Below are 26,539 nucleotides of genomic sequence, written 5' to 3'. Positions count from 1 at the left end.
ATTGATGAGTTCTTAGTTGGATATGCGGACTCAGATTTTGTTGGAGACTTAGACAAGAGAAGATCGATGACTGGGTATGTGTTTACTATGGCAAAGGGTCCTATATGCTGGAGATCAATATTACAACTAACGGTGGCACTATCAACCACACAAGAAAAGTACATGGCGATCGCTGAAGCTATCAAAGAAGCAATGTGGACTCTTGGGTTGTTAGGAGACTTAGGTGTAGAACAACACAAGTTGAATGTATATTATGACAGCAAAAGAGTAATTTATTTGGCCAAATATCAGGTACATCATGCTAGGACTAAGCACATTGATGTATAATATCATTTTGTGAGAGAAGTGGTAGTTGAAGGTGAGATTCGTCTAAATAAGGTTGCTACAGAAGATAATCCAACTGATATGTTGACAAATGTGGTTAATGCAGCTAAGTTCAAGCACTGCTTGGACTTGGTGTAGTTGAAGCAAGTTTGATCTTGCGATATGGTGGAGCAACGGAAGTTGTTGGATGCCTCGTTATGGATTTCATGCCAAGGTGGAGATTGTTGGATTTGGCATTAAAACAACATGCCTAAACTAAAAAGGATTAGGATATCTTGGACACAAGATACTTGGATTTGTGTTTCCTAGTTAGTTTGGGATTTGGTTTCCTATATTCTAGGGAATTTGTGTAAACCTGTGACATTTATTAGTATAAATAGATGGATGTGAGATAGAGTTTGGTGTGTGAGAGTTTTTGAGAGGCATAAGTTTGTATACTTGAGAACACTTTGTGTTTGTGAGTTCTCTTGTATTTTTTGGTAATCAATAAAGCTTCCGTTGTTAAAGAGGTGCTCCTATATTGGAGGAATTCTGAAATCGTTGTGTTTTGTTTGTTGCTTGATTGGTTTTTAGTTTAATTTACAACATTTCTATGGACTCTCTCCACCTCATGTTTTTTTGCATAATGTTTATTAATGTTGGCATAGATATTGTTAAACTGAGATGGCTGAGAGTTCATGAAAAGTCTCACTTTTAAGAGAGCTGCTTTGCATTTCTCTTTCAAGACACTAACATTCGACAATCAATTTTTTCAGTCATAATTTTTGGGAGGACGAAGATGCATGATTCAAAAGCAGCTCTTATTCCTCGTTATAGTTCGCTTGTAATGATTCGTCTTTCAACAACTTACGGCTAAGTACATTTAGCAATGCCCTCGAATATTGACGAGAAGCCATTTTCCAGTCCATGCCAGTTTTCATCATTCCTTTAAACTCTCCAAAACTTATTCGCCCATCCTAATAAAACACAGACCAAAATAATTAAATAAATCTGCAAGTACACTACTACGATACCAACTTAAATCTTCATTTTCTGGACAGCATCATACGGTATTCGCAGATTTTTACGACCCAAATCCTAAATCCTAAATTCTAAAACTTGTGTTAGTAATATCAGATAGCAGAAAACTTAAGTTGGTACTGATAGTATAAATCAGAAAGCAATCAAGTTGGTAAATTTGTAAGAAATGAAAAGGATATTCTTAAAAATTAATTACCTTGTCCAAGTTAACATCGAATATCATGTCTTGGATAACCTGCTCATTAGCCGGACCAAGTGTGTCATCGAGCAAGGCTTCTCTCAACTCCTCGAACTCAATATATCCGCTGTTATTCTTGTCAAAATAGCCGAAAGCTTGATGGAGAAATTCATCGCTGTCTATCTTTTTTAAGTGAACAGACACCATAACGAACTCCTCGCAGCTCAGTGTGCCATTTCCATCAGCATCCGCCTTTTGAATATGTACAAAGAGATTGTTAATTAGATATGGTAAAGGAAAAGAGAAATCGAAAGACAGAAAGGCGTCAAGCAAAATAAACTCACAGCATCCAACAACATATGCACATCAGGATCAGCAACATTGTGTCCGATCTTCACAAGACCATCTCAAAGTTCTTCAAAAGTCAAGTTTCCGTTGTTGTCAATGTCCATCATTTCGAATATCTGTCTGATTCCATCTATTTGATCCTCTGGCAAGTTATCCGCCACCACCTGAAGTTATGAATTATTCAACAGTTAACAATGATTGTGAAAGAATCAAAGAACCACCTTTAACAATTAGTGAAAGAAAAGAGATTCAGGAAGTTGCATACTCTAAGAACTTTCTTCTTGAACTTATTCATTAACGAGGACTGCTTGATCCTTAATGTGACATTTTCTCCCAGAGGAACATTAGGAACTTGATTTGCATTTCGTATCCACGGATGATCTTCATGTAAAATGATAGGGAATGGTTAGTACAATTTTTATGTAGTCAACTTCAGAACAACAAATGCACTTTTGAAGACATGGACATGCTAAGTGAAAGAAAGACAGACGACGTATCCGACATGTTTTGCTCAAGCATGTGCAAAAATATACATACCGAGGACTTCTTCAACTGTGAGCCTGTTGTGAGGGTTTGGATCAAGCATGCACCTCACTAGTTCTTTTGCTTCCTCCGAAACCTGTTTCCATGTCTCCTTCTCGAAATCTATGGTACCCCGAACAATAGCCTGTGCAATTCCTTCCTCAGATTCTGCACTAGGTATAAACCGAACATTAGAAAGCATTCTCGAAAACATTATATTCACTCATTTTTTGCATATCATATGCACTGAAGTTAATCAGATTCCTGAGAAGAGAAAACTTAAATTCAACCACAATACAAATTTAAAATGAATTTACCTGCCCAAAATGGAGGCACTCCACAAAGTAGGATGTATAGGATAACCCCTGCACTCCAAACATCAATTTCCGATCCATAATTACGCCGTAGCACCTCCGGAGCCATGTAATATGGACTTCCAACAATTTCAGTGAATCTCTGATCTACCAAAATATTGGCAAGATTCGAAACGAGCAAAATTAAAAAAAGCAATAAGAACGCGAATAAAAGAGAGGTCATGTTTTGGAAGATACCTGTTTCGAAAAATATGGAAAGGCCAAAATCAATTGCCTTCAATTGTGCATTTTCACTACTATCTGCAAAAAGGAAATTCTCCGGTTTCATGTTTACTCCATGCTTGTGGCATACCTGCAAAAATCAATAACAATCAATTAGATAAAACACCCCGACAACTATAAGTTTTATAATATAAAATAAAAACTTAGAGCGAACGGAACTCAAATTATACCTGGCAAACCTCAAGCATTGTCCTGGTAACATTGGCTGCAGCGCGCTCCGTGTAATGCCCTTTGGCCACAATCCTATCAAAGAGCTCGCCGCCTTCGCAAAGCTCCATGACAAGATAAACTGGCTCCCTATCCTCATAAGCCTCCTTGAAGCAGACAATAGTCAGATGCTTAGGCAAACGACGCATGATTCTCAGCCTCCCTCCTTACATCCTCGACATCTATCTCTGTATTCAGCTTGCTCTTCGATATGGTCTTGCACGCAAAAGGCTCCCCCTTCTCCCTGTGGACGCATCTGTAAGTGATTCCAAACTCCCCTCGCCCTAATTCCTTGCCAAATAGGTACTTGCCGAAGATGTCATCACCGCCAGTCTTGTCCAGCACCCATATAATACTGCGGTGATGGGGAACCGCTGCAACGGACGACTTGCGCGGTGACGAGTCATGTACACTGTTTTGAGGTAGAGGTTTGATGATGTCTCTTCGTCTGTGGTGGACACCTGCTTTCGCAGGTGTGCATAAGCAGCTTCCCATGGGAATGAAGAAGGTGTATTTGGTCAATTATATCTGCAACATCGATCCCATGGGAAGAGAGAGAAAGAGAGAGGGAGAGGAGAGAGAGAGAGAGAGAGAGAGCGATTGAATAGGGACACTAATTTTAGGAAATGTTTGCGTCTGGGAATAGTTTTGAAGAACAGTTGGTATTGGTTTTAAGGCGTCCCGCCATTTTCTTAGGGTTGTTTTGTCAGTCACACTTGACGGCAAAACTTTACTGTCGTTAGGTATATCCCGTTATCAGTCTGTCATTTGGAAGGCCTGCAAACTAACGCCGTCAAGCCAAATCAAGTGTGATCTTAGATGGATGACAAAGATAGATGACAATGGTCAAATGTGGTCGTTGCTTGGTATTTTGTTAAGCAAAAGCATTTGCATAGAGAAAATATAGCTTCATAACCATCACCAGCTTACTTTGATTGGTATTTTGAGATAGGTCGCAATTGTTTGACTTATTTTCTTTCCCTTTATTGCTCCGCCTTCTTCTCTTCCGCTGCTGTATTCCCTCGCACCTATGCAGCGAGCGTTTTCTTCTATTTTATTGTGTCGTTGATTCCAGCCATGGGTATCAAAGCTCAGATGGAGACAAGCCAAAAGCCTCCGGTCCATTTTTTATTTACATTCTCGTCTCCAATGAGGACAATTGTTGTACTTGGTGCAGATCGGTTTTTTACACCCAATGAGGTCAACAAAACATCTCAAGATATATTGATTTCTCGGATGACACACCGCGCTTAAAGTCCTCATCATCCTATGACTCAAACTTTGTATAAGGTGGCTTAGTTTCGCAACCCCCATCGGTGTCCAATGATCTTTTCAAATCAGACTCCACAAAAATCACAAAATACCCACTTGAGTCATTTGATTATGAGAATGGCAATTTCTCTCCGCCATGTAGGGCCGTAAAGAGCCCAGAAATGGCGGTCAGGGAGAGGGTAACGAATATGATAAAGCTAGCATAGAATGGAATAAACCCAAATCCCATCACCAGTCACCCTTGCTGAGTGATGATGATTCACATACCTCCTCCATATACTCATCTACTGGTACCTGTCCAAAAAATGATTCGGCTTAAGACAATCTCCAAATAAGATGTCAAATATGCCAAATAGGATTAAAAGACATTCAAGTGTTCTCCAATGGATACGTCATATATGATGTGGTATGTGACTCATTTAACTTCCTGCTTTCTAGCTACCTTTTTTTACGGTAAACAAAGAAGGAATCATATATATTTAATTTAATTTTTTAATGCATGGGTCCCATAAACAACCAATAGAATACAAACTAAAACTAATTTTGATTATTTTTTAATAGTTAATGTAACTCTAGGCCCAATAAAATAATAAAATAAATATTTGACATATCTGTTGGAAAAGAAGAAGATTTTGCACTTGCATTCAATTTGTCACATCATCCATCAAATAAAATTTTGACATACTATATTTGACATATCCTTTGGAGATGCTCTTAAAACCTAAAAACTTTATCAGCTCAGAAACCTAGAAAGGTTACCAAAACCCACAAATCTTCTTAAGATTCTAAACTTAATACTAATTAAACAATAATAGAGATGAGCCACTTATTACTACGCTTTAGTAGTATTCTTTTTCACTTGTTAGTAATATATCTTATATTTGATTCTCGCCAAAGGCGAATTTGAACAACATATTGCTGAGACAATGTGAAGGTAAAAGAGTACCACATTGGTGAAAGGAGAAACCTTGCAAGGGTTTATAAAGGTTGGGCTACTCTTTATATTGCTAATTGATTTTATGGTAAAACCTCAACTTTCTTCATGGTCACAGAGCAGGTTGTCTCGTGTCGCGTGTGAAGCTGAACAGCCACGCGTGCTCCACCCATTGTGTTGCCCACTTGTTAAGGCTTGAAAATTCGCCACATGTGAAAGGGCGTGTTAAGAAAAACAATAATAGTGAGAGATAGTATTTCATTTCTTTTGCTATGTAGGGATGCACCCTATAGGCGACACTGTTTGCAGAGGGCTAGTTTTTGTTTTTGGGCTCTAACTTGTGTTTCGACCCCCGCATTGTGTAATTTTGGGTCCATTTCTTCTGCTATGTATCTTGAATTTGGACCCCTTAGACCAACTCCAACCTTTGGAGTAAATCCTTAATTTTCCCTTCGACTCTCCCCTTTCATTCCAACCCTTGTTCTATAATTGGATTAAGCGTTAGAACCTAAAAAAAAAAAAACCCAAATACTAGCTAAGATTTAGCCCAAAATTAGTGGTGGGGCCCACAAGTGAAAGTGGAAAACCTGATGTGAAGCCTAAACTCCCAAAAACCACTCTCGAAAGCGCCAAACACACTAGCCACAGCACCAGCAGAACCCCTTCCACGTGGGCATGTCCCCTGTGTGTTAGTAGCCATAATAGCTTAACGGCTGGTTTTTGTGATCCAATGGCCACATTTAAATGGGCCGTTGGTTGATCCAACGATCCACGTTCAAATTTCTTTCTTTTTTTAATTTTTTAATATTTATATATTTATTGAATCCAACGGGTGAGATCGAATATAATCAAATCTAACAACCCAAATTTAAATCCAATGGCTAAAATAATTATAAAAAAAATTATTTAACTCAAAATTCATCCAAATTTAATGGTTTTTCAATATTTATCGAAATTTAAATATTTTAGGTTAAAATATTCATAAAATTAATTTATAATAGTCTACATAATTTTTTTAAAGTTAATTTAGAAAAAAAAATTAGCCTAAATTCATTCTTTAATAATATGGGGCTAAAATTTTAGGCCATGAGAGTTGGAGCAGAAAAACTATTTCTTGGTTAAAACCTAAATTTTCTAAGCTAAAAATGTTAAGTTTTACTTCAAAGGTTGAAGATGGTCTTATTTTAGTTGTTGTTGATAATAAAGACTTTACCGTTGTCAAAAAAATTAAAAAAATATAATTAGGATTGATTAATGGGAGAGATTTTTTTTGCCGATAAAAGATATTTAAACAATTAATCAAATAAATGAAAGAGGTTTTTTTTTTTTTTTTAGTCAAACGATAGATTTTGTTGGATTAGATTTTTTTTTTTTTTTTTGAACAAATGGTATATCTACACTAAGGGGAGGTGGTAGGCTTAACCTCACAATGAGTTAGCAATAATGTGGTTTAAATTTGTCTTTGGCGAAAATCCAACATAAGACATCTCACTTACAAGTGAAAAGGAATACCACTAGACTGTATTATTAAGTGACTTGTTAGATTAGATATTAGATTAATTACTAACAAGATTTGAACTCAAACCATCATACAATAGCTTAATTCATTTCTACTACTGTAATAAAAGGGACATTTAAACGTTGACTTCATTGTGAATATGGTCATAGAGTACGGTTCTTTTTTGGGGATAGATGGTACGAGTAGCAGGCAGCAGGCAGTAGAGGAAGGAGACACGGTATTAGACCTCAGCAGACCTCTTAACTTTAGGTACTCCGACACTGACATTCAACAACAGAAACCCTATAACATTACCCTCTGTGTATATATGTCTACTATCTACACGGATATGTGCATGTACATATATATATATATATATATATATATATATATATATATATGTACTAAGTTTAGAGTTTACGTACCAAGTTGCCCTCCATCTCATGCAGTGTTAAACACGACTCACGAACCATGACCATCAGAAATGGATTAGAAAGTTTTGTGGGCTCATTTCTTAACAAACTTCTTTGCCACATGACAATTTAGGGTTTAGTTACGGATTTGTCAATATCGGTAATACATGACAATTAGTTAATGGCATGTTATCTGTCAATATTATCGGTTACTTTACTTGCACTAGCAGTGGTAACACTTTGTCTAAATTGTCTTAGCAACCTCTGTAATCTTGGAAAGCTTTGTAGAATAATCTTTACTAATGTATGTATGTATGGGTCAGATATATTGACATCAACCAAAACATTGGGTTTTGTGCAGTTTTACACCGTACCATACCTGAAAGCCCCACTTCAATAGAGAGACGCTGACAGTGCCTGAGACATATATTTTAAAGACCAAACGCATCAATCTTTTTTTCTTATCTATGTACAACAATTCGTATTTGAGGATTTTTCTGGATGGACCGATTCGTAGTATGGTCCAGGATTTTTAATTGTGAGATTCTCAATCGTGGACAACATCGTTACGGATTCAACGATTAAGAATTTTAGACTATGACAAGAACCATTCTACTCGAAAGTTTTCAATATTTTTTTGCTTCATTATCAATTTCATGGTTTCAATGTTATTAAGCTATATTGATTCAAACATAAAAAGGTAAGTCTATCAACCTAAATGGCAATTACAATCCTCTTTTAACTAAATTACTGATTAATGCAGTACAACAAGGAATTTTTTTTTTCTCAAATAGAAAAAGATTAGACGAGATTAGTTCTTTGGTAATGATCATGTGCAAGACACTTACCTTTCTCGCAAAGAGGTGAGGACCATTACACCGAAAAACTCCCTACCCATAAGGAATAATTGTTATATACAAGCACAACACAGAATATATATATATATATATATATATATATATATATGATTATATTCTTATGAATTTTTTGTGGTAGTAACCAACCTAGGTTTTGGCCATATGGATGACCTAGAATTCTGTTGTTTTTTTGCATCTCATGTTTGTAAATAGTAAAATAAAGCTCTCTTTCTAGGAGTTAGGTGGTTAGTAGGCACCGCCGGAGGTCAGTATATATAAGCTGGCAGATTTGGACCAAAAAGAGAAGAAGTTTTGGATTTGCCAATCAAAGTCTAGTTACCAGACAAAAAATGTTACATAACATTAAGAAAAAGACCCAAATGCATGAATGTGAATGAAAGTTGACTACGGCACAAGAATACATATATAGGTTAGGTATGAGAATACATGCTTGCGACACATATTTTGACATACGTTTTGGTGGAATTCACTTAGTAATATTTCAAATACATTTTGACATACACTTTTTTGGGACCCACTCAGTAATATTTCGACGATCAAACCGTCTACCTTTTATGTCTTACCTTAAAGGTCATGTACAAAAAATCACTCAAATCCGAAAACCATATATCGTTGGATTAAATTTAGTGTTCCTTTGTAGAACCGTATTCGTTTGTTTTTTTTACTACGAATAAATGTATTTATGATTTTGGATTTGTCTAATTTTTGTAAGGATGATCTATGAATAATGTACTAAAATATAGACAATTCGGATTGTTAAACACATTACAAAGTGAGCCGTACAAAGTAAATGTTAAAATATATATCAAAACATGCATCTCCGAATCCTAACTCATTTATACTATATCAACTATGTATGTATGTCTATAATCTATATAATTCATTTCAAATGTATGTCTATAATCTATATAATTCATTTCAAATGTATGTCTATAATCTATATAATTCGTTTCAAGTTGGGTAGGCCTACTTAGTAGAATGCTTGAAGTCCAAGTGGTCCTCTCGGCTGAAGAATCCAATGTAATATCATGGCTAGTGAAAATTGCAAAATACAACTTAGCTAAAGCTAATAAGTCAACATGGGCACCAATAGCAAGTGTCCGGCGTCCGGAGTACCAATTTCCTACGCCTCAGACTAAAAAAAAACTCTCATTGCCCACCCTCCCGATTTGAGGACGACTCCTACCTCGTTTTTGACCTCGTCCTCTCTCTTTTGGTATTGTCCGGCATTCAGACAAAAGAACTTCTCGTCTCCCTCTTTTGGTATTTTGCGGTGTTTGGACAAAAGACCTCCAATAACATGCATCCATGCACCAAATTCTATACAACAAGCTCGATAAAACAATAGTTTCTTTACTTTTCTCAGTGTATATATGGTTTGCTCACTTGTTGACAAAGATATAGCCATAATAACATGTTTTGATCATTTGAGAACAGAGATATACACATAATGAGATAAACGGCTCTTTAGAACTCTCTAACTAAACCTAATCATTGTCTTACACCTAAATTTATTTATACACTTTGAAAAAAGAAAAGCTTATAGTTAATCATTGTTGTTACATAAAATGTGTGCAGGGCAGTGTTTCATGTGTACTTTTATCATTTTATTAATATATTTCTAATGCCTAATGATTTTATGCTAGAGCTGTACAACTTTTTGAACGCAAAGAGAGAGAGAGGGAGAGGTAGAGGGATTATGATTCTTTTTTCTCCTTTTTTCATCATCTTCTATCTCTTTTTTTTACATTTTTTTATTTTGTCTTTTTCTTTTTATAAAAAATTAATACTTAACGTAGCTTAATTATAATCGTTCATATAAGAGAAGAGGGGAGAGAAAGAGAGTGAAAATTAGAAGAAGAGAGAATTCTACTCCGGCACATAGAGAGGTGAAGGTCGACCAAGCCCATATATGTCACTGTGTGTGGCCAGGTCACTTCAAGGGATATCAAACCAATCATAAACCGAATCGCATGCCACAGTGAAAAGAGCTAGGCCTTGTTTTCAATCATACTTTTTTCAACGGGACTACACTGAAATATTTCCTCTACCTTTTGCTAAAGATGATGATGATGGCATCATATCATGCATGGTTGAGGCATCATATCATACCTTTATTTAACTTGTTTATGTATTTTATTTTAATCCAACTCGATTTGATCTGATTTAGTATCAGCGTTGTTATAGTCAAATTGATTTATCAATATTTCTATGCTCATCAAATATGCAGCGGATAATTTTTCTATAAATTGAGCTAACAACTTACCCCAATTAGCTAATTAATAGGTAATGACTAGTGCATGCACTGAGTCATGAGCTAATGATGGGTAGGAATCAACCAGTTGAAATTGCTGGAGATATCAAAAGATGAAACCAAACTAACTACAGTCCTACTATGCTCCATGGTGTAGAGTACTAGTTGAGAATCTCTTCACAATCCCCCGCCACAATGGCCTTCTTGTGACTTATGATAAGATCGGACATTGACATCCACCACCGCCACTACCTGTCTTGAGATCAAACTTATTCAAACTCTCATGCAGTTCTTAATTTGACTACTAAAATAATGTGCTAACAATAGTTCACATTTATAGAAATGACTTTTTATATGTAAGATACAGAGCATATTTAAACTAACTTACAGAAGTAGGCACTTGTGCATAATATAATAAATATGGTATGAAAACTAGTGATCAAGTATATTTAAAGTTAATTAAACAATCGACACGTCCTGCATTGATCATTTAAAAGGTAATTTTGTAGTTGATGATGTTTAGCCTCAACAACTGAGAACTCAGCTGATGATGTTTAGTGGTATCCAACTTTGTCAACAAATATAGAAGCTGGCTCTAAGCTTAGTGTCAATAATGCATCTTTAAACAAAGCTTTAAGTTGTTTTTAAATAGCTTAATACTGTATAGAAAACAGAGAATGCATGTGGCAACTATGAAACGATGACGTACGTACATTAGTGAATGGCTCCACACACAAACTATATAAAATTATCCCCACATATTAAGGGTTGGTGAGATACCTAAAATATAAGTATATATTAGCACTTTTGTCAAATTAATTAAGTTGCAAGTATGATAATTCATATTTCTCCTAAATTAGTGTAACTAGTTGACATTCAACGTTACCTTAGAAAACTTCAGGCAACCTGAGAAATGGTAGTCTCGCTTTATATCGAAGTATGCAAGATGATGGTGGGATGAAGCTAAAGTTTGTATTTTCAAGGTTTCAGGTTCAGTATAGTCTGCCACCAATCTACGATATCCGAGCTACCTTAACATTTTAAGAGTTTGGTCATCATTCATCCATTAGACTAGAGACAACTCAACTGTTTGAAGACTCATTGTTCATTCTAATACCCTTAGAGGAGAGCTAGCGCAAGATGATAAACTTTTTAGGCGCAACATGATCCATCACCAACATCACTGATATCGTTTCTAAATTAACAATTTATTACTACGTGTAAAGTTTTATCGCAAAATGCATCAGTGACATTAGAAGTGAACCTATGCTATTTTGTTATCTCTTTGATGTGGGACTCTATTCTCTAACATAGTGTAAGGAAATATACCCAAATCATGGTTATTATTAGGGCAAATGAGTAAATCTTGTGTCATTTGATAAAAATGGCCATTATTCATGGGTGGTTTTATCCACACACCCCTTCTTACCTCCCACACACACTGCATGTTAATTTCTATCATTTGATATTTTTCAATTCATTCAATCCAATGACCGAAAATTAATAAATGTATATGAAAGGTAAAAAGAGATGTGTGAATATCCTCCTTTTTAATTATTATTATAGCTGCCATTCTCTAACTCGACTATTTTTCTATCCAAGTTTCTATTCAAAGTTGACAATGATTTGGATAGAGTTGTTTACACCTATTATGTATGCACCTCTTACCAAAATATAAAAAATTTGTATTGTAATCCTACCCAACCTCACCACCAACTAATGTGAGAGATGCTTTAGTAAGACGGCTATGCCAAATTTCTTCTTTGACACAAGAAATCGTTAACCATTAGTTTGGCTTTTAGTTTGTTTTAGGAACCAAAATTGTGATTGCAATGTTATAACACTCCTCTCGTAAAAAATATCATATGGTTTACAACAATTTTCTTAAATTTACAGTGTATGTCATGCACCGAATGAACAATAAGTTATATATACGGTCACTGATCTAACGGTAAAAAATCTCAATGTATATTGAACTATTTCGCTCATGCGTATGAGAGAGCCAAAAGGGTTTAGGTTTGGATTGGGTTTTACTCAACAGTCGGTTTCACCATTTGAAACTGCTAAAGACTAAAGCTAACTAAAAATCACTGGCATTGCTACTGCTTTCCAATCCCGACTCACGAGAATACCAAGTATAAACCTCCAATATCTGATCACAATCTTTGGCTCTGTTCACTACTTAATCGATAAAAGTCCAGCACCAAACTCATTTCCGTACACTTTCTGCATCAAATTCTTACACCTCGGCCTCTCTGGTTGCCTGGCGCCAACCACACAGCACCTCACCTCACTTCACCACCACAGTACCAAAGTTTTAAGACTATTTGTTAGCGAAACTGACTAGATCAATGTGCTCTGTTTTTTGCTTTAAATTTCAAATCCGTCTGGTTGGGATTTAGCGTAGATTATCGCTCGAATCAAAGATGCCATCTTTTATGAAAACAGTGCAAATCTCCAAGCAGCAGTAAAAAGAAGGGGAGTAAAAAAAGGACTTTGAACAGAAACCGAAAACCTCACCTCCTTCCCACGAGAGGGATTTTCCCATTAAACGAAAGCCCCCGACCCCAAGACCCTTTTTTTTTCCTTTCTTTTATCTCTCCTTCCCTCTCATGTCATATCATGCATCTCTTGCAATTGGCAAATAGGAGAGAAAGGGAGTGAGGAGAGAGAAAAAGAGAGGAGTGAGAGAGAGAGAGGCTTTTAACCCCTTGTCGCTCTTCTCAGCTGAACTCCACCCCACGACAGCCAGCTCATTTCATTCAAACCCCATTACCAACCAACCTCTCACTCTCACTCTCACTCTCTCTCTCTCTCTCTCTCTCTCTCTCATCTCACCCACACTCTATGAAACTCGTAACGCTTCTCCCTCTTTATTATCTTTCTATCTACAAAAAGACTATAACTTTCGACGTTTTCCTCCACCAGATCTCTCCGAATAAATCCATGGAGATGCGTGCGTCTTAGAAACCCTTTTAATTACAGCACTCGCCTCTCCCTTCCCCTCTCTCTCTCTTTGTGGTTTTCTGGGCTTTTTTTTCTCGACCTTTTTTTTCTCTTGTTCCCGATACAGCCCAGAAAACCCATGTTATTTTCCTTGATTTTCTTCCATATTTTCTGACTTTTCCTTCGATTTTACTTTCTGGGATTTCTGGGTTTCGATCAAGACTCCACCTTTTGTGAAAAAATGGCGAATGGGGTAGAGAGAGACTGTGGGTTGGTGCTGTTTAGCGACGATGAGCTGAGAGAGATGAGCGGGGTGAAGAGAGGTCCGGACCATATGGAGGTCACGTGCGGCTGCACCAGCCACAGATATGGCGATGCTGTTGGGAGGCTTAGGGTTTTCGTTAATGGAGACCTCGAAATCACCTGCGAGTGCACCCCTGGCTGTCAGGAAGGTCTTTCTCTCTGCCCTTTTGATCTCTCTCTCACTTGCTTTTTGGGGAAAAGGGTTTTGATTTTTAATGCATGTTGTTTGCGTTTTGAGCTTCTTCTTTAGTTCATCGTGTACTGGTTTTGACGTTGATGGCTTTCTGTCTGTCTGTCCCTTTCTGGTCTGGTTAATCTGCTGGGTTTGTATTTGATGACGACGAGCTTTTGCTTTGGAAGTTGTTCATTGTATTTTTGCTGGGTATACAGTTGAGGTGTATGTTGTTTTGTCTGACCGAATGCCTTCTCCGTGTTGGGTGTACAGTAGCTATATGTTTGTCTACTCTTTTGCTTAATATGGTCGAGTTCAGATGGTTTCTGGCTTGTTTGTGGAGTAAAGAGTTTTTCTTTAAGTTGGTGTATTGAGAATGAAACCTACATTGCCATTTTCGTGGCGATCGCAACCTCGTAATTAAACTTGGTTTTCGAAGTTTTGGTTTCGAATATGTCCTGAGTTCTGTTCTTTCTCTTCCAGAGTAAGATGTTGTAGAGTTGCATAGCATGGTTTAGTTATTGTAGGGCTTTGCGTATCTTTCTTTCGTCTTTGATGTAATTAGCACTAATGTGGTTGATGAAATTGCTTTTTCATACTTGGCTAATGGGCATTGACAGTTAATCCAATGTGTTATTTCATGAGCAGCCACCCTTATAACTTTCAAGCTTGACTGTGTTATCTGATGTCTCTATGCGCTTCTGGTCTTGTTTCTACAATGCTATTATCAGTAAGCACTATGGCGTGGAGTTTCCAAGAATACCTCTTTCTGACAACCTAGCGGTGCATCCGATAGCGTGCATCCTCTTTTACATAATTGCAGCTTTTGGGCGTGCTATATCTTATTCTTCCATAATATAGTCCTTGTGATAATTCCACAAGTTTGCTTCCTGCGTCAGAATTTGGCACACACTCGAAAGATTAGGGCATCTCGTAACAAGACTCTTATGTCTTTAGTGTTCATTGAATTGCCGGTATCTTTTCCTCACATAAAACAACTTAGTCCATCAAGGACAGTTGTTCTGTCTGTAAAGCAAATTGCTGCCTTAAGACACAGTCTTGACCCAATAATGGAGTCCACCTGCTTACAACCTTCGTGTATTTACTGTCAGCTCTTTTTGTGGTTCCAACAAGATAGAGGTGAAACCATTAGTATTTAATTATGTAGTTGAGTTAGCTATATGTAGGTCGTGTGGTCTGTCAATAATATCCAGAAAATGGTACACGTTGGGATGCATGCGTTTTAAGTATTGTTTAACTACTTTAATGGTCATGACAAAAGCTCAGATAGAGGTTTCGTGCTTATATCCAGGATTTTTGTTTCTGTTTTAGCTCAACTCTTGTATTATAACCATCTTATTTATTTTCCCTTTCTATTTCAATCACAAGGAAAACTGACTCCTGCTGCATTTGAAAAGCATTCTGGAAGAGAGACTGCTAGGAAATGGAAAAATAATGTTTGGGTGATTGATAACGGGAAGAAGGTTCCGCTGTGTAAAACGGTGCTGCTCAAGTACCATAACGAGGCATCAAAAAGTGCTAATGGTTCCCACAGATCCAACAATGGACGTGTTTGTCACCATGATGAGTTTGTTTCCTGTACTAGGTGCAACAAGGAGCGCAGGTTTCGCCTCCGGACAAAAGAGGAATGTCGGGTTTACCATGATGCTTTGGCTGATGTGAATTGGAAATGTGCTGATCTGCCGTATGACAAGTATGTTCCTCCCTTACATTGAACAAATACTTCTACTTGGTATTGATCGAGTTGTTTTTCTCTTATGCTATAGGCCATCAACCATTCATGAACCATACACTAGTTATAGTTTTATCTCACAAATGTGAAATAATATGAATATCGTTTCTGTTTAATCGTTATGCTAATGTTTATATAGTGTAGTTTGGTTTCAATATGCTGTTTTATTGACAGTTTTTAGAACTGAATGGTTGCTTATTGTAGCTTTTATATTGATCGCTTATTTTATGTTTGTGTATACTGTTCATCCAGCTTCGTTGATTCAGTAGTTAGAAATTAGCCGGATTAGCTGCTTAAAGATGGATTGTGGCACCATTTCCGGAAAATTGAGTAGTTATTACTTTCTGGGGTAGAGTAGGTGGTGTTTGTACGCATATACCCATCCAATAATGGTAGTTTTTGGCCATTCAAGTTATCTTAAGGTTTAGAAATACACATTTAATTAAACGTTAGGAAGCACATAGGGACGTTCGATTGGGGGAGTAAATATAAATGGCGATGTAATTCCTTGACATTCACCAGTAGGCATTTTAGATTAAGATGGTAGGTTGTAAACTAGTGCACACACCCAATATACAAAAAAATGGTTGGTATGTTGTAGTTATTACATATGTTTAAAGGTTCAGTAATTCAAATGTGAATGTTTGTCTATATTTCAGAATAACATGTGATGATGAAGAAGAACGAGCAAGTCGAAGGGTATATAGAGGCTGCAGCCGTTCTCCGACGTGCCAAGGCTGTACTTCTTGTGTGTGCTTTGGCTGCGAAATCTGTCGTTTCTCGGATTGCAGCTGCCAGACCTGCACTGACTTCACAAGGAATGCTAAAACTTGAATAATATCCCTGCAGTCCTGCTATTCCCTTTTGATCATATGGGTTACTTGTACCCTTATCGCCTCATTGAAAGCAACCCCCTACCCCTCCCCGTTCCCCACATTGGAAAAAAAAAAAGGCAGCTTCCAATGACAATTTCCCGAGTTAATGTCTCTTGTTCTCTTGACTGATTTAGAACCTTCTAATTTGATAATTTATTCTCATGCTTACTAGGTGATATTTCTTTTCTATTTTCCTTATTATGGGTTTTTATCACTAATAGTCCTTGAAATTGACTCACTCCATCGAGATGGTTCCTGATATTGAAAATCAATTAATGTTGTCTTTGAAAATGAGTGTCACAAATCAATGTGACTCATTTTTTGGGGATTATATTAATCGATTTTTAATTTCAGAGACTATCCTATGAATCAATTTCAGGGACAATTTGCGATGAAAAAACCCTTGAATTACTAAAGATTCCGTGAACTGATGTATGCTTAGTTTGACATAGGAATATTGTCCCGTATCCAAGGAGAAGTTCTTCGGTACGGGCTTTACGGTCACTTGAACTCGCACACAAGATCATCCCAGCATTCGGGTAACGCATGTGCTGTTAACCAACTATTGCAAGATTATAAATTTGGGGCTTGAAAGTTTGCTCCCACATCAAAATAAGTACGCTTGATAGGATTAAATTCAAAATTATCGACGCTTTTACTAGACAGACCAAAAATCGTCGATGTTCAAAATTATATGCAACTAAGGTGGATATTGCATTTTAAGGAAATGGAGAACATGTTCACCGTCTATGTTCTTCCATATACTGGACCAGCAAATACAGTAAAAACCGAATACATAAAAACAAGCGATTTCGAACGATGGCTCTTCTCAAAGCCTACTTGTAGTTTAACTTTAGTGTGCTGGGTGCCACAGAGCATGCCATAGCTTTCACCTCGATTGCTGCCTGCCTCTTCCCCTTCCAAAATTACGACCCCCTCTATGGGAGGGTCTCCCAAAATTATGACCCCCTCTATGGGAGGGTCTCCTTCCATGATTAGAAGGTGCGCCCTGATTACATTGCTGGCTGTCCACATTGCCCGCATTTGCGACGGATTGTGGCAAATTATGGTTTTGTTCAGAATGTAATCCATTTGATGGCATTCCTTGATCTGCATTGAAGATTGGGTGAGAAGGTTGGCCCTGTAATCCCATCCCGAACGTGCTTTGGTTAAAATCAAGTTGACCCACCCTGGGTTCTGCAAAGGCATTGAATTGTTGGCCTGGAATGGGTTGGCCCTGTAAACCTAACCCAAGGGCTGTTTGATTGAACCCATGTTGACCCATCATCCCTTGTGAATACGCAGGTCCTGCAAAGGCGTTCAACTGTTGGCCCGGTAAGACAGCACCAGCCTGCTGATAGAACGGCATTCTGTTCGGAATAGACATTTGATAAGGATATTGAGGATTATACTGTGGAAGACTTGGAAAACTATTGTTTGGAAATCCGTTAGGGAAGGATGTGTTTTGTGGCTGAAACGGCACTCCATTTGCCCAACCTCCATTTGAAGTTGTGTTGATACCAGCGACCTGTGTAGGAGCTGGAAATGGTGGAACTAATCCAGTCCGACTAACCAATTTTTGTGATACTGCAGCAGAAGATGGTACACCTGGAGAAAAAGGATGGTGGTGTTGATTGGGAGGCTGCTTAACCGCATCCATTGGTGTTTGCTGCGTTGAAGGTTGACCATTTTTCCAGGGTCCCGGCTTATTTTTACCACATTTTCTGTTGTTTTTCTTATTGCCAACATTTTGGTCCTTCATTCCCCTCTTTGACATTTTTTGCATCCTCCTGTATTCAGCCTCTTTCTCATCATCTGAAAATTCTGCCTCATCTGATATCTCTTCATCATTTGCACCAGATGCATCATAACCCTTTCGGTAAACATCCTTGTTATTAAGCACATGATCCGCAAACTCCGGAATGAAAGAGACCAAAATTCCTGTTTGTATTCCACTAGGTATTTCACTTTCTGAATTGTATCTCACCACATAGTAAGGTTGTATGACAGGTCCAAAGATTTCATCTATCAACCCCAACGGAGATCTACTTTCAGTTACCCACAAAATCGAACCCTCGTTTAGAGGGTTGTGCTTCTCAACCCCTTCTACGATGACTTGGGTACCAAGAACCTGTAAATTCAAATTGGCATCAAACCGATTAGGCAACAATACCACAAATCACAATAAGCACCTTCTAGAGTGTCACCTAGATTCTAAATTTTCAATGACACTAGGGATTGATAAAGTTCATGTTACAATATAGGCTTCCTTGCATAATTGAGATTAAAAAAAAAAAAAACAAAAAAACAAAAAAAAGCTTTCACATCCTTGTGAGCTTACCGATAAGACAACTCCCACAGGTTGCATCTGATGATGTGGTTGCAAAGTCACTTCCACTGGAGGAATTGGGGGAAGCACCTGCGAAATTCAAAGAAATCCTGTCAAACTATTTGAAGCAGTACTAGATACTGCAGAAAGCTAATTTCATTGAAGGTTTAGAAGCATTGCATGTTTTAAGATATCATAGAATCGAGAATATGGTAAACAGAAACATAGAAAAACTAATTCCAAAAACAATTTGCAAGTACTGCAACATCAGAAATGCTAAATTTTTTACAATGAGTTATTACTTCCAGAGCAGTTGAGCAAGGTACTCAATTTACTAAAGAAAATTCTGTATATCAGACGAAAATACTGAAAATCCTGAATACGACTTTCTTGCAAGCTTAAAGATGATCCCAAGTACCCTTTCGTTTCCCCAATCCCAAACCAAAGTCAGACAAGCCAGCTCCACTATCACAGTGGAGTCTATCTTCTTATCTCCACTAAAACAAAATCAACATGTACTCCTCATCTAAGCTAATCTATCAGTAACGACCTAACGAATGAAATAGGAACTCTATGTCCACCTCTCACCGAATGTTCATATCAACTTATCAATTGAAATGTTCACAAATCCATTCACGGCTTCAAAGTACGAGATAACCAATGAACTTTTTCTTACCTCAAGCTCATTCTTGGACCTAATGGGTCCTTTCAGATCTCCAACATCATCCTCATCGCCGTCTCCCTCGTCAAAAGTTTCAGCATCGGCCCAAGCAACCATTTCATCTTCATCATCATCATCCTCACTTTCATTATCCATACCGAATATCTTATCTTCCTCCTCCCCTCCATCAGCATCCCTTATTTCACCTTCTTCCATTTCACCACCCTCGTTGCTCTCCTGCACCTCCACATTCATCTTCCCCTTCCTATTTTCCTCCTCTTCATCATCACTGCTGTCATCATCACTACAGTTACTACTCTCAGATGATGACGAGGATGACGACGAGGACGAACTCTCACTCTCAGACTCCGAGCTTTCACTCTCAGACTCACCATTCCCTGCTCCACTCTTCCCACTATTCCCACTCACCATTTCACTCCCCATCCCATTCCCGCCTTCAATCTTCGACTTCAAACCCTCACTCCCATTCTCATTACTCACCGGTTTCATTTCCCCGGTATCACAACTCACTACTTCACTCTTCATACCATTCCCACCATCAAGAACCGAACTTTCTTCACACCCTCCAAGCAAATTAACCTTCCCCAACCCTTCCGCAATCAAACAACCCGAATTCTCCAACATTTGACCCTCCACCTTCACCGCACAACCAGACCCACAATCAATCGGCACAGACCCATCACCCGCCGGCTCGAACCCACCTCCAATATACTCTGCGTCAACCGCCTCAGCCTTAAACTGCCCTGTTTCCGCCATATCAATATTCTTGAACCAATCCTCTATGGAATCAAAATCCAAGAACGAATCTGCAACCGAAAGGTCTCTGGGATCAACGGAGTCGGGCGGGTCCTTCGAATACTTGGGCTTTGAAGCTGGATCGAGGTCTTCGAGTGTTAGCTGAGGGATGAGCCCTACCATCTGTGAGCGCAAGAAAGAAGAAATTGGGTGGGGGAACTAGATGAGTGAAAATCCATGGGTACTGAAAGAAAGCGAATTTATAGATTTTGGGGTTTGGGCTTTGGGTTGGAAACGGTCAGGACAGTGCTTAAACCCTAGCTAGGGTTTTTGAACATTTTTCAGACGAGAAGATGGCGGAGTGTTAGGTAAATTAGTTATTTTAACAAAAAATAAAATTTAAAATGAGCTCATACGACGACGTTTTGAGAGGTTCATCAAGGACCAAAATCGTAGGGTAAGGGAATTAGGAGGTTAGACTTTGTTGTGTTGTTGCATTTAGCACCTTTTTTACTTGGAGTTTATGTTGTACGTAATGTAACTTATATTATGTTGAGTTTATTATATTGAACTTATGATATATAGTTTATCGTATTTATCAATTTTATCAATGTAATTTGCTTAGTTTTTTATTTTACTTTTTCATTTAAATGTATTAAAATTTTCTATATATTCACCAACCATTTTGAACCATTTGACCGTTTGAACAATTTGTTCAAACGATCAAATGACTCAAATTTAATTATTTTTGTTGATTGTACACTTATATTTATTACTCGTAGGACATTTGCTTAGTTTTTTTATTTTACTTTTGCATTTAAATGTATTAAAAATTTCCATATATTCATCAACCATTTTGAACCATTTGTTCAAGCGCTCAAATGGCTCCAATTTCATTATTTTCGTTGATTGTACACTTATATTTATTACTCATGTGACATTTTAGACTAAAATTAGAAAGATCAAAATGTCTCAAAAATATTTTACTATTTTTAACCCATAGAATTTGAATTTTTTTTTTCTTTTTCTAACTAGACATGTCAATATATCAGATTTCAATTCGAATTTAATCTTAACAGAATGTATTTGTAACTGTATATGAATTTAAAGGTTGGGTCTGATAATTTGATTACAATCTTAATCCGTTACATGCAACAAACGTGGGGTTTTATGTTATATATACGTATACATGCCCAGCAGCACAGGCCTACAACTGCTAATACACACCACTAGAAATTATAATTTCACCGACAAATTATAAGTCTCTAAAGCAAAATTTTGTTGGCGCAAGAGTCCTTTATTGATGAAAATTTTAATTTGTCGGCTAAATATTTACACCACAACCAATTTACAATGCCAATCTTAGCCGAAAAAATTGGAATGTTAGTCAACGATCATTTTGTACGCGTAAATTCGATGCCCTGACGAATTTTGTTTTGACGGGTTAACTGTAATATCCTGAAAATTTAAAATATATGCATATGTGGAGTAAATCGGGAATAAATAGATTTATGGTTATGAAAATTTTGATTAGAGAAATTTTAGAATTTTGTTTCCGGGATTTATTATAACTTACTTCGAAAAATTTATCGATAAGTGGAAAAGCGAAAATGACTAAGCGTAATTTTACGATGACGTATTTTATTTTCGTATATTATATCCTATTTCTTGACATATTTGGATATAGGACGATTCCATGAGCGTGTAGGCGAAAACCGTTCGACAAACGGAATTTATAACGAATGAAATAGAAACGAACGAAAGTAGGGGCAAAATAGTCATTTTACCATAAATATGGAAGGCTCCAGATTTGGCTGGAGGTGTGTTTTGGTGGAAATATGTCACGGGAAGGGATGTGAGAAGGGAGAGAAATACGGGAGAAGGAAAAAAAAAAGGAAGAAAAAAGGAGTGACCAATGGGGGGAATGGCTCAATCAGACGGGGAATGAATTAGGAGAGGGGAAAGGAGAGAAAGGAGAGGGGGAAAAACCAAGTGACCGCGCGACTAGTTTCCCCTACTGGGACCCGGTTTTGACCCGAAGCTAACCCGGTGATTTTCCATCATTTTTCTGGCAATTTTCATTGAGTCACCACCTGGAAACTTCACATTGGCCTTTCCTCTTTAGTTTCCACCCCAAAAAAGATAAGAGTTGGCCTTGGTTTAGTGAAACCCGCACCGGTGGGTGCGGTGGCACTTTGCCATTGATCCACCATTTCTGAAATGTTTACTCTCGATCACCACCATCTTTAGCATCCTATTGAGCCTACAAACAAAGCCCAAACAAGTTTGGGGGTGGTGGAGCTGCGGATGTGAAGAATTGAAGCTCACCATTTCAAGGGTTTCCAACAAAAGGTGTTTTTCAGCCGAATTGGACTTCGGCCCAGGTATGAAAGTTGTTCCTCTCATTGAACTTTACTTGCCTGTAAAATTTGGTAATTTTTAGAGTTAGTCGGAAAATTTGATTTCAGTTCGTCGGAAACCACCACCCACGACGGCGCGTGACCAGTGGGCCAACACTACCTTTTCATGCAAATTTTGATATTTTAAATCCATAATTGGTACCCATTTGATGCGATTCGATTGTGAAAACTAATGTTGAATATTTTCGTTACTATAATATTTTCGGAAATGGATAAAAGAATGAATGGTGAACTACGAAATGTTTGATCCTGCTCAAGGGTATGTAGACAGTCTAACAGGGGTTAGATGCAGCTTTAAATAATTGAGATTAATCATTTTTTGGGAATTTGATTTAAGAGAAGAAATTTGGTGAATAATTTGAAAATTTAATCTTATGTTTATGGTAAGTAAATATTGGTTATAGATTTTGTGAGTGATTAAGAAATTTAAATAAAGAATTGTGATTAGTGGTAGTTAAATAAACAAGAGTTTAATTTGGCCTATCACCGAAATTAGTTTCAGAAATAAAATTTTCGGGTCGGGGTGTTACATAAACTCTAGCTGAAACTTTTCCTGCTGTATTGAAATATTAGCCGACGATGTGAGGCAACAAGGTATTTCATCGACAAACTAATAAGAGAGGCAACAAAGTATGTCATCGGCAAAGTGATAATAACTTTACGTGATAAAAACAAACTTATCAAATTCCCCAGGCAATCCTAACCTATTTTGTCAGTTCACATCCCCCAATTGCTCATGATCACCCTCCCATATTCTTCCTAATCCTATTTTGTCGGTTCACATCCCCCAATTGCTCACGATCTCTCTCCCATAATATTTCTATTCCTATTTTGTTGGTTCACATCCCCCAATTGCTCATGATCTCCCTCCCATAATATTTCTATTCCTATTTGTTGGTTCACATCCCCCAATTGCTCATGATCTCCCTCCCATAATATTTCTATTCCTATTTGTTGGTTCACATCCCCAATTGCTCATGATCTCCCTCCCATAATATTTCTATTCCTATTTTGTTGGTTCACATCCCCAATTGCTCATAATCTCCCTCCCATATTCTTTGCTCTCAGTGCGCCATCTGATTTCACTTTCGTAAGAATTCATATTTAACTTGTAACAACTTGGCAGGGTTTTTCCGCTCAGAAACAATTTTGACGATCCTAAATCCCTAAGTTTATATATTAGGGTTCTCGCACTCTTAACGAACTCTCATACATGTCTTTGCCTTTATCATTTATCTTGCTTGTCTCGCTCTCACGATCATCTCCATAATTTTGCAGAAGCAGCAACCGGGCTTAACGGTGAGGATATAATCAAACTATTTAATATATTGCTTAATTATAGTTTGGTTGAAGACCTTTAGGCTACCATTACTTTTTGTTCTGATTTTTTATTGGTCATGACATGTTATTGTTCGGCTCTTGTAACTTAGGGTGCACCACAAATTGAAGTAAAGTTTTTTATTTGGATTTTTTATGCGTCAAAATCTTTGATTTTTATTCTTACCAATGAATTCCAATGCACTGCATCTATATATGTATTTACATTTAACTTAAACTTGGTTTTTGTTTTTTTTTTTTTTTTTTTTTTTGTAGATGCCAATGATTAGCCAAAAAATGAAACGACCTCTTGTGTCAACAAGAATCCTCTGCCAACCCAGTCACGGTCTACATCTGCTTTCTGCCATTGAATGAGATAGTAATTATCAATATATAAGATGAACTATAAATAGAAGAAATTAAGTAGCCATAAAAATGGATCATGTTAGCAACTAGATTCTTAAATAACAAAACCTTATATTCAGTCAAAAGTCCGATAGCAGATGTAGACCGTGACCAGGATGGCAGAGGTGGGATTCTTGTTGACACAAGAGGTCGTTTCCTTTTTTGGCTAATCATTGGCATCTACAAAAAAGGAAAAAAAAAAGAACCAAGTTTAAGTTAAATGTAAATACATACATATATATATATATATATATATATATATATAGTGCATTGGAATTCATTGGTAAGAATAAAAATCAAAGACATTGATGCATAAAAAATCCAAATCAAAATCTTTACTTCAATTTGTAGTAACCCTAAGTTACAAGAATTGAACAATAACATGCCCTGACCAAGAAAAAATTAGAACAAAAAGTAATGGTAGCCTAAAGGTCTTGAAGCAAACTATAATTAAGCAATATATTAAATAGTTTAGTTATATCCTCACCGTTAAGACTGGTTGTTGCTTCTGGAAAATTATGGAGATGATCGTGAGAGCGAGAGAAGAGAGAGATGATAGAAGCAGAGATGTGAATGAGAGTCAGTTAATAGTGTGAGAACCCTAATATATAAACTTAGGGATTTAGGATCGTCAAAATTGTTTTTGAGGGGGAAAGACCCTACCAAGTTGTTACAAGATAAATAGGAATTCTTACAAAAGTGAAATCGGATGGCGCGCTAAGAGCGAAGAATATGGGAGGGAGATCATGAGCAATTGGGGGATGTGAACTGACAAAATAGGATTAGGAAGAATATGGGAGGGAGATCATGAGCAATTGGTGGATGTAAACCGCCAAAATAGGTTAGGATTGCCTTGGGAATTCGATAAGTTTGTTCTTATCACGTATAGTTATTATCACTTTACCAATGACATAATTTGTTGCCTCTCTTATCAATTTGTTGATGAAATACCTTGTTGCCTCACATTGTCGGCTAATATTTCAATACAACAGGAAAAGTTCCCTCCAGAGTTCACCCGTGAAAACAAAATTCATCAGGACATCGAATTTATGCCTACAAAATGATCGTCAGCTAACATTCCAATTTTCTCAGCTAAGATTGGCGTTGTAAATTGGTTCTAGTGTGAGTATTCAACCGACAAGTTAAAATTTTCGTCAAGAAAAGACTCTTGTGCCGACAAAATTTTGCTTCGGCGGCAAAATTATAATTTCTAGTTGTGTGTGGTACCTGGTTTATGTTTCTGTTTCTTGCGACATTATCAACCACAACTCGTTTATGTCCACCATCTTCTTCTTAGAGGGCTCATAAGAAACCGTACCACAAATCCAACATATATCAAGGTCCTGGCTGCTTCATGTAGCATGGCATAGCATTTATTCTAAGGTCCTAGCTGCCACCCAACCGATCACGTCCGATAAATGTTTAAGTCCATTTCTATTAGCTGTCGCAATGTCTACGCAAAGTTCTATTTCTCCTTTCACACGTTTGTTTGGAGGAAACGACTTACTCAAAACGAGTCTATTATGATGTGATGTTTCTATTCAATAATACACTATTACGTGTAATAATTTTTCAACATGACAATCCATTATTAAACCAGAACGCTGCAATGACAATGTCTAGCGATATTGTGATGTGTATACCTCTACAACCGTTTTGAGGACGCTCAAAACACTTGCCAACAATCAAAAGATTAGTATATATTTTTCTTTACTTGTATATTGGAATTGCCTAGTATTTAGGGAACTTTAACAAAAAACTCCCGATACTGTTCATTTTAACAAAAAACCACATTTTTACACTAAAAAGTCAATTCAGGTACTATTCACTTTACCCTTTATTTTGTTCTTATAGATAAAACTCAAAATTTTCAAATTTTTTTTATTAGTTTTCCTTAGTATTTATTGCAGAGAGAAGGAGCCAGATTATGCTGAAAATGATAGACGACGTGAATAAGTAGCACAAGGTTTATGGTTTCAGTTTCACCCCCAACCTAACACCAACTTTGCCTTCATTTCATGTCATAAAAAAGCATGCATCTTTTACTTGTTTTTAACCCCTTGAAATTGATTGTCTACTTGCAAGTTCCAACTGGCCTCTGCCTTCAACTGTCTCTACTTAAATTCCGCACCATGAACGCAACCACCCGCAAGCCAAA

The 26,539-nt window shown here is 37.2% G+C and overlaps 2 protein-coding genes and 1 pseudogene across 3 annotated transcripts; 1 reads left to right on the top strand and 2 right to left on the bottom strand.

Annotated features, from left to right (window-relative positions):
- Positions 1 to 1,107: 1,107 nt before the first annotated feature.
- On the bottom strand, positions 1,108 to 3,705 carry LOC137708818 (calcium-dependent protein kinase 24-like; annotated as a pseudogene). Its single transcript, XR_015958615.1, has 8 exons — positions 3,159 to 3,705; positions 2,944 to 3,058; positions 2,710 to 2,853; positions 2,408 to 2,560; positions 2,136 to 2,251; positions 1,867 to 2,034; positions 1,541 to 1,774; positions 1,108 to 1,280 (listed from the first exon to the last, which is right to left on the bottom strand). The product of XR_015958615.1 is annotated as a calcium-dependent protein kinase 24-like (transcript).
- An 8,834-nt stretch (positions 3,706 to 12,539) lies between these two features.
- On the top strand, positions 12,540 to 16,661 carry LOC137708391 (protein ULTRAPETALA 1-like). The gene is made up of 3 exons (XM_068447452.2): positions 12,540 to 13,842; positions 15,255 to 15,579; positions 16,278 to 16,661. Exons 1-3 carry the CDS (start codon positions 13,632 to 13,634, stop codon positions 16,450 to 16,452), a joined length of 711 nt encoding a protein of 236 aa, XP_068303553.2. The 5' UTR covers positions 12,540 to 13,631; the 3' UTR covers positions 16,453 to 16,661.
- A 463-nt stretch (positions 16,662 to 17,124) lies between these two features.
- LOC137708248 (uncharacterized) lies at positions 17,125 to 20,755 on the bottom strand. Its single transcript, XM_068447284.2, has 3 exons — positions 19,499 to 20,755; positions 18,835 to 18,912; positions 17,125 to 18,624 (listed from the first exon to the last, which is right to left on the bottom strand). Exons 1-3 carry the CDS (start codon positions 20,420 to 20,422, stop codon positions 17,383 to 17,385), a joined length of 2,244 nt encoding a protein of 747 aa, XP_068303385.2. The 5' UTR covers positions 20,423 to 20,755; the 3' UTR covers positions 17,125 to 17,382.
- Positions 20,756 to 26,539: the final 5,784 nt, after the last annotated feature.

Source organism: Pyrus communis, chromosome 17 (assembly GCF_041283825.1).
Source record: "Pyrus communis isolate YQ-2024b chromosome 17, ASM4128382v1, whole genome shotgun sequence".
NCBI classification, from domain to species: Eukaryota; Viridiplantae; Streptophyta; class Magnoliopsida; order Rosales; family Rosaceae; genus Pyrus; species Pyrus communis.
The sequence above is the reverse complement of the archived record's forward strand: the minus strand, read 5'-3'. Positions and strand labels throughout refer to the sequence as shown.